General features: G+C 50.4%; 1 protein-coding gene across 2 annotated transcripts in view; it reads left to right on the top strand.

Annotated features, from left to right (window-relative positions):
• The window catches only part of LOC108625033 (prolyl 4-hydroxylase subunit alpha-1), a 67,083-nt gene that overhangs the window by 26,438 nt on the left and 26,050 nt on the right, over positions 1-14,595 (top strand). For both annotated transcript variants that reach the window (XM_018024729.2, XM_026813558.1), the window contains exon 3: positions 8,335-8,371. In XM_018024729.2, coding sequence (XP_017880218.1) covers positions 8,335-8,371 — 37 coding nt within the window. The remainder of the gene's footprint in view (positions 1-8,334; positions 8,372-14,595) is intronic.

Raw genomic sequence — 14,595 nt, forward strand, 5'->3', positions numbered from 1 at the left:
ACCGTTCACCCTGTCTCTCTCTCTCTTTCTCTCTCTCTCTCGTCCGTTCTACGTGTTCCCATCCATTTTTCACTCCGCAGGGTTTCCTCTGTGGCTCTCATCTTTTTGCCGCCACGCTTCTCCCCTTTCACCTACCCTTTCGGTAATGTTCCAACGTGTCTTCGACTCCTCTCTCTCTCTCTCTCTCTCCACTTTTTTCGCCGATTCTGACGCGTTTCGACGTCCCATATTCTCACTGTCACTCCCCTTCCGTCACGGCTGCCGCGTGTCACACGCTCTCCCGTTTCCATCTCGCGTTTTCCTCTCTTCCAATGATAAAACATATTACTATTCAAATTCTTCGTGTCCAATTCCGTCGCCGTGTTCGCCGATCCGTTTAGGAGGAGATGTGTTTCTTCGATCTCGTTCGATTCGGAGGAAGATCTGCCGAGCGAAACTCTGCAGATAAAGTACGACGCGATGAAACGCGTGGCAGCGACGACGACGACGACGATGATGATGATAATAATAATAATAATAACGACGATACGACGAGGGGTCGGCCGGTGGTAACAGGTCCGACACAATGCCGCAACTTCCTCCGGGTGAGAAACAAAAGATTCAATTTTACAAACGCGCTGCGTGTCGCGTACGCAAAGGGAGGGCTCCGCTAACGAGCCACCCCTCGGTAGTCTCTGCACATTTTTCGGTGGTGAACGCGTGTCCCGCGCGCGCTCGGCAAGGAAGTTCGCAATGGGAGAGGGTTCGCGTTTGTTTCGAGGGTGCAGCCTCGTAGCTGCGAGAAATAAAAGATTAAACTGGCGGTGGGGTCGCGACCGGAGCGGGGGCGCAGTTTATTTTGGCCAGCCGAGAAATCGTGAATTTTTCCAAGCTGCAGGAACAACGGTTTAAAAAATTATAGATGTTCGTATTAAAAATTGAAAACGACGAATCGATCGAGGCTGCCCTCGAGGTGTTTGTCGTCGGGGGGATCGAGTCATGGAGGGCTCGTCCGTCTCTGGATAAATGGAATTGGACAGTTTCGTGAACTCTGCTCCGATGGCCTTGGTTCTTGGCGAAAACTCTCGAAAACGGAAGTTAAATTGCTCCCTGAGGGAGCCATGAGGCAAGGCGGGATGGTCATTTCGTTCTGCCATCGAGCAGCTGTAAACAGCCTTCCGGTTCTTTCTTTACAACGGCTCTTCCCAACGAGTCTGATCCGAACAACTCCGTTCCCGCCTTAATGCCCTCCGATTACCGGTGAATCGCGGACTTTATACGTTCGCGAAAGAAATATATATGCGCGTCGTCCAACTCGTCGATACACACACACCCGTCGGTGCGGAAATTCTATAACGTTGACTCGGAATCGACGAGGATCGGCTCTGCGGTTCGTCGATTGCGGCCGTGTTTGTTGTCGGCTCACGCGTGGAACGTAGACGGTTCGCGCGAAAGTTCGTCGACGGAAATATGTGGGTTATTCGCGGCACGGTGCTTCGCGTATTAGCAAAAGTTTCCGGCCGAAGGTGTCGAGAATCCGATAATAGTTCCTCGAACAATTTCGGAAACGATGATCCTCCCTCGTCCCCGGAAGAAACAGACGCGAGAGAGAGAGAGAGAGAGATCGACGCTTCCGCTCGCGATTTGAATGCCGAGACGAAGTTTCGTCAGAAGAAATGGGTTCGAAGTAAGGAGATAAACAGACCGTCGCACGAATCGTACGGATGAATCCGATGGGAATTTACAGCGTCCGCGAGCATAAGGTCAGACGGAGGAGAACGTCCGGCGAGGAGAAGATCGGATCAGAGTTTTTCTCGAGCCGTTATCCTACGATTCTGCAGCCGGTTCGACTATTTTCTCGGTACGCTGGATACACCCGGCTCGATCAGCGCGATAACGGTCCACTCGATTCAGCGTTTTATTCGTTACAACGTAAGAGAGAACACGCGGCGCGCCTGGTATCTCGGAATCGAACGGTCGATATCCGCGCGTCGTTCGGGAATCGAGGAGGTTTCGTAGGCGCGTTCGTTTCGCAGTGGCCGGGGGATATTACGGTCCGATAGAGAACGACGTCTCCTCGCTTTTCCCCCCCGTTTTCATCCGTATTAATTCCTGCGAACGTGGGCGATAAAAAAGAATGGGCCACTCCGATTTCGGGATGGCCCATGATACTCTTTTACGTCGATGAAAATTAATACTTGGCGACGTACTCGCCGGGACCGAAAAAAGATGCGCTGGCCGACGTAGCGTAATCTTATCCGCGAAAAAGGAGAACGTGGAGACGAACTGCTGGTCGATGCGTTCGCGCATAATTCACGAGCATCCTGCGCGAGGAATAATTCATGCGGGCGCGTCCCGGAGCCGTGATACAAAGCGACACGCGACGCGGTGCATTAGCGAGCGAAACCACGCGGGACGAGGCGGTACACGCGTCCGGTTTCCGCGTTCCAGGCTTCGACGCGGTTTCCCGATTTTCCTCGAGGTTTCACGCTTATCCGGATACCTTTTCAACGAAAACCCGGCCTCGTTCGATCGATTCTCACTGCCGAAACTCGCGCCATTTCTACGGATTCCTCGTTCCAGCTTTTTCCAATACGCGCGTGTGTACAAACAACCGAGTCAGAATGGATTCGGTGCGAAACGACGTTCGGCGTCGATCTCGTCGAAATAACGTCGAGAATAATGACTCGAGCGAGACACTCGCGGGAACCGGGGGAAAAATGATCTTCTCGGTGGACGGCCGTGTCTCGGTTTTCCGGCCGTCCGATTACGCGACGTTCTCTCTGTTTACCGGGACAAAGGAGAGCTGGTCGGGGCGAAGAAAGCGGATGCCCGCTGGACGACGGTCGGCCGACGACTCCCTGAATAGATTACAGCGCAGGGAAATTTGAAATTCTGCCGTTCCCTCGCCGGTGCACAAAGGCGTTCCTCCTCGTCCCTCTCGCGCGTTTCCGCCACGAATCGCTCCTTTTTATCAGTCCATCGTGTACCGTTTCGCGTGCATTTCTAAGGGAATTATTTCGGCGTTCCGTCGGTACCGTCGACGCGGTCGCAATCGTCGCGGATGGATAGTTATTATTTTATTTGTCTCGCGCGCGCGTTTGGTTTCTTCTCTCTCGCAGCGAGGAACCGAAAAGCAGCTCTGAATAAATTAAAACGCGGAGGGGAAATATGAAAATTCGCAAGTTCTGCCTCGCGGACGTGACAAAAATGAATTATTAAACTTCTCGACCCTCGCGCCCCCGTTTTATCACGTTTCCTCCGACACCGTCGTACATACGTACGTACCCGCTATGATCGTTTCAATTTCCATTTCCACGAGAGAGAGAGAGAGAGAGAGAGGGAGGGAGGCGTAGCTACGTTTAACCACACCGTCTTATCTGCCATGATTTTTTTGCTCTCGCGCGGTACGAGGCGCAATTTCGAGGCGCGCGTCGTCCCTCCGCCTCGTTATTTCCCTCGCACGAAGACGGCAGCTCGTTCCGTTTCAATCGCGAGTAAACAACTCTCGTTCCATGTTTAAATTACTGGATGCAGTGTCACGTCTGTTCCATTGAATCTCGTACGTGAGATCGCGTCGTCGCGGTTCCAAGAGCGACGTACGTCCGGCCGCCTTGACGAGCTCGAACAAAGTTGGTAAATCAGAAATTTCATCGGAATCCGAAGCAATCACGCGGTGCGTTCACGTGTGCCCGTGTCCTCTCGCGCCACAAAGCTAATCTAAGTAACGGGAGCTCGCGTTTCAATTCCCGAGTCGTTTGATCCGTGGACCGCGACGAAGCAATCAAACCCACCCTGGCTATGACCTTTTTTTCCTTCCTCTCGTTATTTTCGTGACGCCGGTGGCACCCCCCCGGCAACCCCCCGTTTCCATGCGCGGTTTAATCGATGCCGTGATCTGCGTTTCACGAATTCAGAGTCAGAGTCGGCGGAGGATCCCGAGGAACGTGTCGGACTCACGGTTAATAAACCGTGGCCCTCTGTCCGTCGTTCGGCGGCCGCGATGGCCCATTAACGTTCGTTTTAACTGCGACTAGCCAGGCTTTTATAAATCCTCTGTTCATAGTGATTTGTCGCGCCCTTTAAAACGCTCTCTGCGTAAAACCCTTATACCTTACAATTACAGTCGCCGGTGCGAAAGAACCGTTAGCATCATTTGTTGTTACTCCATTATCATGGATCCTCGGCCGACTGTAAATTCTCTTTACGGTCGGTGGTAACGCGCGTTCAATATCCGTTTTTAACCAACGGACTCTCGTTTCTGCGGGTCCCACGACGAAACGTCTCCGAAGAGATTCGTTCATCGTACGTTTCTCGCACGATCTCCTTCTGTCCGATCGGAGAAAATTCGACAAATCACCGACGTCCACGGGAATCGAGCGAGTAGCCAGCGATTTCCTCCCTCCACGGTCGTCGAAACGATGAAACATATCCCCCGATCGTCGCAGGGACGCGTTTTACGCGGTCGTTTACGCGCTCGCATAAATCCTAGGAAGGTTCCTGGCCAACGGTGGTAACGAGTATAAACGAGTAAAAGACGAATCGGTCGCGCGATCAGGATCGAAAAATAGTGCGGCAGTTGGATTTTTATTTAACGTCCGGAGGATGGACAGACAGGGGAGGTTTTTGTGCCGAAGCCGGCCACTCGCGGTTTTTCCCTACCTGTTTCCGAACCGGTGGTTTCCGATGTTCGAGGAGTTGCCCGGGGCGATAAGGGGAATCGTATTGTTTCGTTCGCGAAAGGCGAATCGACGGCTCGTGTTTATTCGACTCGCTGCCGGCCGCATCCCCGTCTCTACGTATCGTCGTCTCGTCGAGCGCAACGTACGTCGGTAATTGAAAGGTTTCGTTGCACACGCGGCAGTCCCGTCCGCGAAACTCCATTTCCCCGGCGCTGAAACCGGAACGCGGCCGAACCACAGAGACCGGACCCGCGACTCTCGCGCGTCTGGAGCACACGAGGGGTAGGACGAGAAAATCCGCAGACTCCCGAGACGAGAGTGGCCGGAGGGAAAAAAGAGGCGTAATCGTAAGAGCTGTTTTACAGCACGCGAAGACTAATGGAATATCCTTGTAAGTCGAGCCGGGGAAGAAGCGGTGGGAAAGTTGAATCGGTGAACCGTGACCATCCGAAATACTAATACCGAAAACTGTAGACGATCCCGAATTTCTGACGAGCCGAGATCTTCGAACGTGATCTATTACTCCCGTGGACTCTTTGTTCGCGTCGTTGATTTTTCTTTGAAATTGCGAGTACGCGCGACAGACTCTCGATCGCCTGATTATGAGACTCGACCTCTGACCCGAATCGAGCACGACGTAAATTCAATCGCACGTTTACGAACGCGACCCGATGAACACTGTTCCGTCGCGTAAAAGTTTGATTCGACACGAGGTTTTATCTGCCTGTCCCCGGAGCGATACGCGCCCCCCGTATCTCAGGTGTACGCGCGGTCTGACGCTCCACTCCCTGCACTCTGTTCTACCCTTCTCCGAAACTGTCGGTCTGCACACGGTGGAAAGTTTCGATTCTGCCTACAGCCCCTGCGGCGTTCGATTCCGTCGAGCGTGCAGCTGAAATCCTGGTGGAAAAAAATTTCGATCGCGTTAACTCCAGCCGACTCAATTATTAACTTCTGTTTGCTCGGTCGTTAATTGATTCTAAACGAGCTCCGTCCCGAGCTTTTACAAGTCGCTGTTTAAAATTACGTTTACCGGGTGATCTCTGACGGAAGTAGAGCGTTCCTAATCGGTGGTTGATAAACATCGCGGGGGTAAATATGATCAGCGAAACGCAGCGCAGACGTTAAACAGGACAGTGTGTACACGGTTCCTGTTCGGATCGCGTGAATCTACGATTCAATGGAACAGACCGTTTCTTTACCGATGCAACGGCGCTGTATCGATCGACCAACATAAAATTTATTCCCGGATAACGAACGATACGTTGTCGAAATATACTATAGCGATCGGGATCATGTCGAGATCGAACGATCTGCATTCTGTGTACCAGCGTTGCAGCGATACCGGCGAAAGTTTTCACGGTAGAAACAGATTCGATTCGGACTCGGCGTTAACTGTTCGCCGCCGATAGAAAAACGCTTGCGGTCCAATTCGCGGTCGCTTTTTCCACACCGTTCCGGCGTACGTTTTAAACGTATTCACAGGACCAGCGAAACTCCATTTTTTTAACTCGAATTTGCACTCATTATTCACGCGGGACCGTGTCCATTCAGAGAAATATCGAAGAACGCATCGACAGAGGAATTCCCGTATAGATTTTTATTTGAGGAGAACGCGAGGGAGAGATTCCCCGTGTGACCTGACCGTGTGAATGTTCTTTTCTGTCGGGACTCGCCTCGGTCTCTCCGTGGATGTTGGATTTCACGGTTTCTAAGTTGAGAAAGAACTTGCCTGACGAAATTACGAGAAGTTTTGATCGCGAGGTCGATGAACAATCGCAATTAGAATTTCATTACGCGGCTACTTAAAATTTACAGACTCGTCGAGGCGGTCCACTCGTTAACAAACTGCTCGGAGGAAGAGTTTATGAGATATTCCCAAGTCGGCCGAGACTCGAGCGCTTCCCAATTTCGAGCTTCCGCGATTCCTTTCGGGTGTTTCCGTTCAATTTGCACGTTCCTCTCCCGCGCGTCCGAGAGTCCGACAGATTTTTCGTGCGAATTATTTCGCCGTAATTCGGTTTTAACGAGAGCACCGAAAGTTCGACTCACGTCGGACGATTAGGGCGCGTTTTAGAAATTGCTCGAGAGGTTTCCTTAATTTCCGGAAGGTCACGCGTCCCGCTGGACAATTTCACCGGTCTGTACGTGTCGCGACGCGACGACACAAAGAAGATACCCTTAATTCTTCTCCGAGAGACGCCGCATTGCGGAGAAGCGTCCGAGCCTAATCGCGCGTCCGACTCGTCGCCGCGTCCACCGGATAAACAACGTTTACGTAAATGTTTCGTGTTCTCTCGTTGAACATAATTCCCGCGACCTGGCAACGAATCATCCTCAGACGGGTTTAGCTCGCAACGTTCACGGAATATTCCTGGAGCGAACGCGTACCGAGGTACTACGTCTATTAGACGGGGAGTATCGGAAAGGCCTACGCGTCTGACTCGGTGCACGTTAAGGGAGTTCATACGCACGCACGCGTATCTACGTGGTTACAACAGCAGATCCCAGTGAACTATGGGACCCACGGATCGCAGCGTCCATTGGACGCCAGGATTTTCAGCGAAAGAGAACAGAGCTTGAGAATTTGATAAACGAACTCGTTCCTCGCGATGGTCTAATTCGAATCGCGGGTGTAAAATAGGAAGCGAGTCTGGAACCGTGACGAGTGCCATGAATACGTTTAGGAATATCTTATTGGAAACAGTGAGGGTTTCGGGAATAAGCCGGGAGGCGAACGATACCGTAAAACCTTAGCTACTCCCCCCGGCGATAAAAAGAAGAACAGGAAGAGAGAGGAGAAAGAAATGGAAGGGAACGCCGCGCGCGGTCCCAGATACAAATACGCGGTTTGTCGCGTGCATTCCGTTCACGTGCGTCGAATCACTGCGTTCCTCGATGCGACGTTCACCCCGACCCTTCCTACGATATTTCCTTGCGCCCCTGTACCGATCCAACCCTTTCCCCCTATCTGTTCTGTTTCTTCCACCCTCTGTCGATCTTTTTTTCCTCCCTTTTAAGAGCCGAGTAGAATTCGTCGCACGTCGGCTGCCGCAGACAGGCTTTTCAGAAACGCATTTGCACACGACGAGCACAGGGAACCGGCCAGGTGGTCGATAAAGAAAACGAGAACACGGAGGGACGGGGGGTGGAAAGATCAACGCTGTCTGTCATCGAACGGGGGAGAAACCGAGTTTGTTATTTTCATTTCATCTTCACCGCGAAAAAACTATGCGTAGACGTCGCTACGTAAACAGATCGAAGAGACACGACTAACGAGAGTCGAACGCCTGTCGAATTTGTTTAAAACAAAAGGGGATGGAAAAAGAACTGGAGGACCAATTAGGTGGAGTTTAATGAAAAAAACAAAAGGTCGTCCGTGGAACGGATAAGCGGGGGACAATGGTTAACCGGAAAACGGTCAAAGGCAAAGACGTTGCGAAGCAGGAAGCGGCGGGGGATTCTGCGAATAGCGGCGGGTGGATTACGGCACAAAGACCAGGGGGGGAGATCCGGGAAATAACGCCGGAAAATATTACCGAGTCGTTGGTAATTGTCGCGATCGCCGATTCGGAAGTATTAAAAAAAAGAATCGGTTGAACGTATCGTCGTATGCTCGAAACGTCGTAACGACGAGCTCTGGTTTAACCAATGAAATTGTTTTTGGTTTCAGAAGCCTGTCCGCGGAGGAGTTCAACAGGATTAAGAACGTAAGTTGTCATTAAAATCTCTTCTGTATTTCAAACGATCCGCTCGGCACGCAGAGAGCGTTCGCGTAAAAAATTCCTTTCCCGCTTCGTTGAGATTATTCCACGCTAATTGAATCTCGCGGAGCCGTCGAAAAATGTGGCACCCATAATCCCGAGTGTGTTCGTTCGTTCGTTCCGCTCGCGAACCAGCAGCAGTGATTCGTCTCTCTCGTTCTCTCGTAAAATAAATGTGTACCGTCGAATCGATAATTAGATCAATTAGCCGAGAAGCAATTTGTCGCGTTTCCGCGAGCCGCTCGGAGCGTCCAGGGTGCGTCCGTCGCATTCCCTCTCACGGGGATTATCGTGTTTTTGTTTATTCAATACGTCACGCGCGCCGCGTAAGGGTAATATTGATCTTGCCAAACAAAATTGGTTGATTCTAGCTGGGAAACGGTGGAAAAATTTTACACAGTTTCATCAGGAATTCGGAAAAACTGTACGAGCGTACTTGCATTTCGTTCAAATTGATTACCGGTCACCATTGAATTCTCGCGGTAAGCAAAAAATGATGGACGGTAATAAAAACGTGGAACCGGACTGGTTTTGGAAATGGTTCCCGTTTGGTCGACTCGAGTCGGTGCGAAATTTATTATCCGTCTGGTCTCTGGCGACGCGCGGGACGGCGTCGCGGTGCATCCGTTAGGCCGGGCCGCGAATAGTTTAATAAGAACTCTGCCGGAAGAAAGGGAGCTTTGTCGGGAAAAGAGGACGAGGGAGAGAGAGTCTGTATTGCGGAAGATTATTTTGGGTATTCCAGCGTGGCTTTATAAGCCGCCGTCGCTGCGGGATAAGGGACGGGCCTGATATTAAAGCCTCCTCCTTCGTGGAACATTAACCGAGCGAATACCGGACCAGTGCGCGTCGGAATGTTCTCAGACCTCGGCTTATTAAATTTTCCACAGTTTTATACACTGCCCCGGGTTTGTTTGATTCTCGCCTCTCGCGGAATCCTCTTGATGAACTCGCCGCGCGTCCCACGCGAATCCATCGAACGATCGGACCACTTGGACAATTTTTAATAATCATCGTTGCGCACGGTCTCGTCTAGTTTTTCCGCGCGACGCTTTTCGTCTCAAAGCGAGTGCCTCCAGCGAATATCATCGTGGATTCTCTTTGCAAAGAAGATTGTGTTCTTAGCCCGAGAATTTCGAACCGAGACGGGGTGGAAAAAAATTACAGATGTCAGAAACAAATCCCGAGGAGACGAGACACGGAAAGTCGGTCTGGGAGACCGGCACGGAAAAAGCTGCTTCAAGACGTTTAAAACGCTCGGAGGTGGTCGTTTTCGCGAACGAGCTACGCGCGGTTCGCGACCAGCTTCCGCTTCCGTTCCCCGTCGTTTCCTTCCCGGGAAGTGAGGGTGCCACGGAAAAACTACACACAAATTACTATTCTCTCTCTCTCTCTCTCTCTCTCTCTGCTTGATAAAACATTGGCGGCGGAAGGGATTGGTCATTCTTGCGGCGTGCGATACGTACATAATTGGTCTCCCACGATGACCGGTCGGCGTATAACTGAAACGTCTGATCGACTGAAGCCTAATTGCCTCGATGCTCGCAGTCCAATTACAAACAGGCTACCGGCGGATGCCTGATTGCTTCCGGAGTGCTTGATGCCTCGTTGATGACTGACTGCGCACCGACTCGTTCCCGGGACCCGACGATCGATCACGTCTCAAGACGAATCACTGACGATCCGAAACGACGACGACGACGACGACGTCATCGCGATCGATCGGGAGTGGAAAACGACGGATCGCGGAATTAGCATTTCCCTCGTGGCCGATTTTCACGCTAGCGAAGCCGCAGCGACAAATCCGACCGACGGTTTTGCAATTTCAGCACTGGACTCGCTCCGTTTTGCGGTCACCCGCAATGCCAGCCGGTGCTACTCGCAATTATGACGCTTCTGAATAAATTAGTCGCGACTCGACGTGTTCGATTCGACGCCCACCTGTCGACCCGTCACTCGTTCGCCGACTTTTCACCGATCCGTCCGAACTCTCGGGTGTCCGTCGCGGGAAAACCGTGATTAAAGCTCGACGTCTAATTACGCCGTTATGGATCTGCGAATTTTTCCGCGGACTCGCCAGGCCGTTTTTCTGTCGCGCTGATAAACGGGTGGGAGGCCCATCTGCATCTCCTCTAAATGCGCGCGCGCGCGCGGCCGACGGTATACAGTGCGCCGGGTGCATTATGCAGCACGCATAATACCGGAGACAAATTGGACGGGGTGGAGGAAGGAAATAATAAAGCAACGGGCCCGTCGGGGTTCCCGCGGCACTGCAAACGACCGTCGTGCGTGTAAGCAATTCGAGGGATGCGCCGAAAAGTGCTTTCCAAATTGATATTCGAACGGACGAGCTTTTCACTCCTCTTCCTCCTCCTCCTCTCTTTACGTTTTACGCTCCTCGCGTATGAATCGGCCGTCTCGAAATTCTCGATTGATGGACGGACAGAATTTTTTATTCGTTCTCTCGTTTCGATCCAAAGTCGATTATTATCGCGTGACCGAATCAGAATTCCTAGAGACTCGTTTTGAAAGAGGTTCGGAGAGAAGGAGCAGCGGTTATAGTTAGCCGGGTTAATTGCGAAACAGGGATATCGGTATGATTCGAGGGAGGAACAAAGGGCTGTCACGAAAATATGACGCTCTTAGGGGAGCGTTGTTATTCGGGAAATTATTAATACCTTCCCAACGTCTCTCTCTCTCTCTCTCGGTTACTCTCTAGCCCGTCTGGTCTGAAACTGTTATTACCGGAACAATTACTTGCTGCGCGGCTTGTTTAATGTAATAAGCCGCGATACGACGTGGAATAGGTGGTATATACTGTTCAGTAATTGCGACCGGGGACTCGGGCATCGAATCCGCGAGCTACCAGTTTCGGCAGACCCTCCTACCTTGTTTGCGGATTTGTTAATTACCGAGCGACCTTCGCCCGCCGATCTAGTTTCACGTCAACTTGGGGGGACGATCGACGACGACGACGACGAGGGTTCAGATGGAAAACGTGGTCGATTAAAAATGCTCGTCGTGATTCGGAAACGGTTTCTTCCAGCAGAGATCTTGAATCGTCGCGGCGAGGTTTGTTGCACCTGTCCTAGTGTGTGTGTGTACTACCTGTTCGAAACGTCTGGGCCGGTCTGCGGTAGGTCGGGCACCTCTACTAGTACGGGGGTTTCGCGCCAAGGCTCGTTCCGGATTCATCCCGAAAATGAATTTTAGATTGCGGCGTAACCCGCAGCTGCGTGCGCGGCTCGTAATTCCGGGGCTGAGTACAACTGGCCGGCGCCGGTAAATAAATAAGCAAATAAATGAATAAATAAACGGCGGGACGGAGAGAGGGCACACCGTCGGGGGAATTTATTCGCTGATTCCGACGCTCGAATCCCCCGGACCGCCGCGATTTACGATCCTATTTCGTTGGCAACGGATTCGCGAGATCGATCTGCCTCCGTTGTAAATCAGCACCGCCGACCAGTTAGAAAATTGCGATAACTTGGCGAAACCATTAACGAGTCGTTGATTTAAGAGCTGCGAGTCGTCGCGTTCTCCGTGGAACGAAGATCAGCGGACGGACGTCGGTCGGTCCCCCGAGAGAAAGTGGTTCGTCTCCTGTACGCGCGTTTATTTGCCGCGAGGGGAGAAAAAAGGCTGGTAGCTCTGAAAGGCGTTTTTCCCGATCCGCGTGTATCGGCCGCTCCGGCGAAACAATCGTCGAAAACTTGGGACGACGGTGCGGATCGTGGCTTCCAGCCGGCCACGCAACCAACGGACGAACAATCGCGCGCCGCCCCGGTTTGTTTCTCTGCGGCTTCATCCCCTTTTTCCATCCTTTTGTTCTCCGACGTTGCTCCCTTCTTTCGTCCTCTCTCTTTTTTCGATTCTGCTCGAGTTCCTCCTTTCACCGGGAAAAACTAGCATCCGATTAAATCCCCGGACGAAAACGCACTGCTTGCTACCGACAATTGTATCAACAAATTTCGGATTGTTAAAAACCGTTCCCACCGTCCCGTGAGAATATAATTGACGCCGCGTAAAAATTCACGAGACGTCTTTGGCTGGTGGTCGTCGATATAAATACCAGAGACGAACGTTTTAATCTCGTTCGACTGGTATCGGAGCATTTTTGCGGCTACGGATGATAAAGGTAAAAAGGAGAAACGGATGGGAAACCGAAGAACATAAAACTGGTGCGGGTGCATAACTGTGTTGAAGAATTCCGAGCAGGGAAACGGCGATAATAAAACAGCGACTCGGGTATGCGCGCTCGCTGTTTCGTTCCCAAGTTTCAGGAGAGATGTAAAACTTGGGAAATTCTCGAAAATAAATCAACGTCTCGGGACGACGTCCCACCGGTTATTCCAACTTACCAATCGAACGGCAAAACAGACCAATTGCAGATTTTATTCGTAAGAACAGAAATATAAAAAAGCTCCAGTTCGACGATCATCTATGCAGATTCGCGTCGAAATATTTGCCGGTACTTATCGACACCGAGGTGAAATCAAAAGGCCAAGTTCGAACGAAACGGGGACTAACTGTAGTATCTCGCGCAGACACGCCGGCTATCACTTTGCAGCAAGTTTAAGTTTAATTAGCGGCTGATATGCGGCTCCGGTCGGTAGCTGTTTACGGGGAAACTGGCGAATGACCGCGGACACCGCAACTCTCGAAAGCTGCCTAGTACGTATTAAAAGCACGCCGTACTTGAACCGAACTTTCGTTCGCCGATAATCATGCCAATTAAACCATGAAATACTCGCTCGGCCTCGTACGATCGAACCCAAGACTCAAAACTGTCGATTACGTCTTACGAAGTCATCTGATTCGAATTCACGTTTTCCCTTTCGAAGGAAGCCAAACCGTAATTAGCTGAAGGCAGAGAATTTTCAGGTTTGTGAACGCGCGCGAGTCGATCACGGCTACGAACACGGAAAGAACTCGCGGATCTGCCGAGCGGGTAATTCGTTTGAGACTCTGCTCGTTCGTTTCGGCCGAATTAATTTACTTTTAACCGAGCGACCTTTCCGGTTTTATTTCTCATTTTTAATTACTCCGCCTCTTGATTCCGTCGCTCCTTCGGTCGCACAGTCTTCGATCGGGCTACCCTTTTCACCGGCTTCCGCTGATCCCCCCGTTTCTCATTCACCCGCTACGATTTTCCAGTTCGAGCACGTGATTTATTCGTACCGCTGCAATCGAGGAAACGGGGGAGGGGGCCGGAAATAATGAATCAACGGGAAACGCGGAAATATTCGCGGTTGCTTTCCTCAGTTTTTCTTTGAACCACTGGGAACGCGCAGGTACCGGAGTCGATGAGAAACACAGCGACTCATCGTCTTGTCGTTACGGCGATTATAAAAATTGTAAAACATTTTCCAAAGGCGTGGTCGCAAATCTTTCTATAATCATAATAATTCTTTGATTGCTCGAAATTGCAAGTCGGTTCCAGAGCAAGTTTTCAGAAGACAATTTCAAGAACGCCTCGCTATTACTCGAATTAAAAGGAAATTGTACAAGACCTTTCTCGTATCTGAGAACTACAACTTTTGTCTGAAACATCTTTCGCTAGGTCGGAGAAAAATTTTTGCTATAAACAATTTTATTTATTAATTAATTAATTGTTGACGCTAGTGAAAAATTTTTTATACAATGGTAATCTATGCCCTGACGTCTTCTACAAGAAAGATTCTATGTATTTTTCTTCTAATTTGAGTATTTAACAAGTTACATAGCATTATTTGGCATTTTATTCATGTTGACAAAATCCGACTATTCCACCGTCGAATCGGCCAACTTTTGGAAAAAAATTTCGTTTTTTGACGATAACTTCCAAACGGTTGGACTTAGAGGGGTATTTTTGGAACCATTTTGTAGGGGACGACGAGATCTACAATTTCCATATAAAATTTTGTTGCTAGCGTCAATAGTTAACGAGTTATTTGCAAAAAACTGTTTTTTCGTTTTTCGTAAATAACTCGTGAACTATTAATGCTAGCAACAAAATTTTATATGGAAATTGTAGATCTCGTCGAGCTCTACAAGAAAGGTCCTATGCAATTTTCCCGTATCTCCAACGGTTTAGAAGTTATTGGCAAAAAACGAAAATTTCGCGAAATCTGAAGGGGTACCCCTTGGAAAAATGTCGGAAAAATCGAAAATTTTTTTTTCGCGGAATT

Source organism: Ceratina calcarata, unplaced genomic scaffold (assembly GCF_001652005.2).
Source record: "Ceratina calcarata isolate Rehan_Ccalc_2016 unplaced genomic scaffold, ASM165200v1 scaffold337.2, whole genome shotgun sequence".
In the NCBI taxonomy this organism is placed as follows: domain Eukaryota; kingdom Metazoa; phylum Arthropoda; class Insecta; order Hymenoptera; family Apidae; genus Ceratina; species Ceratina calcarata.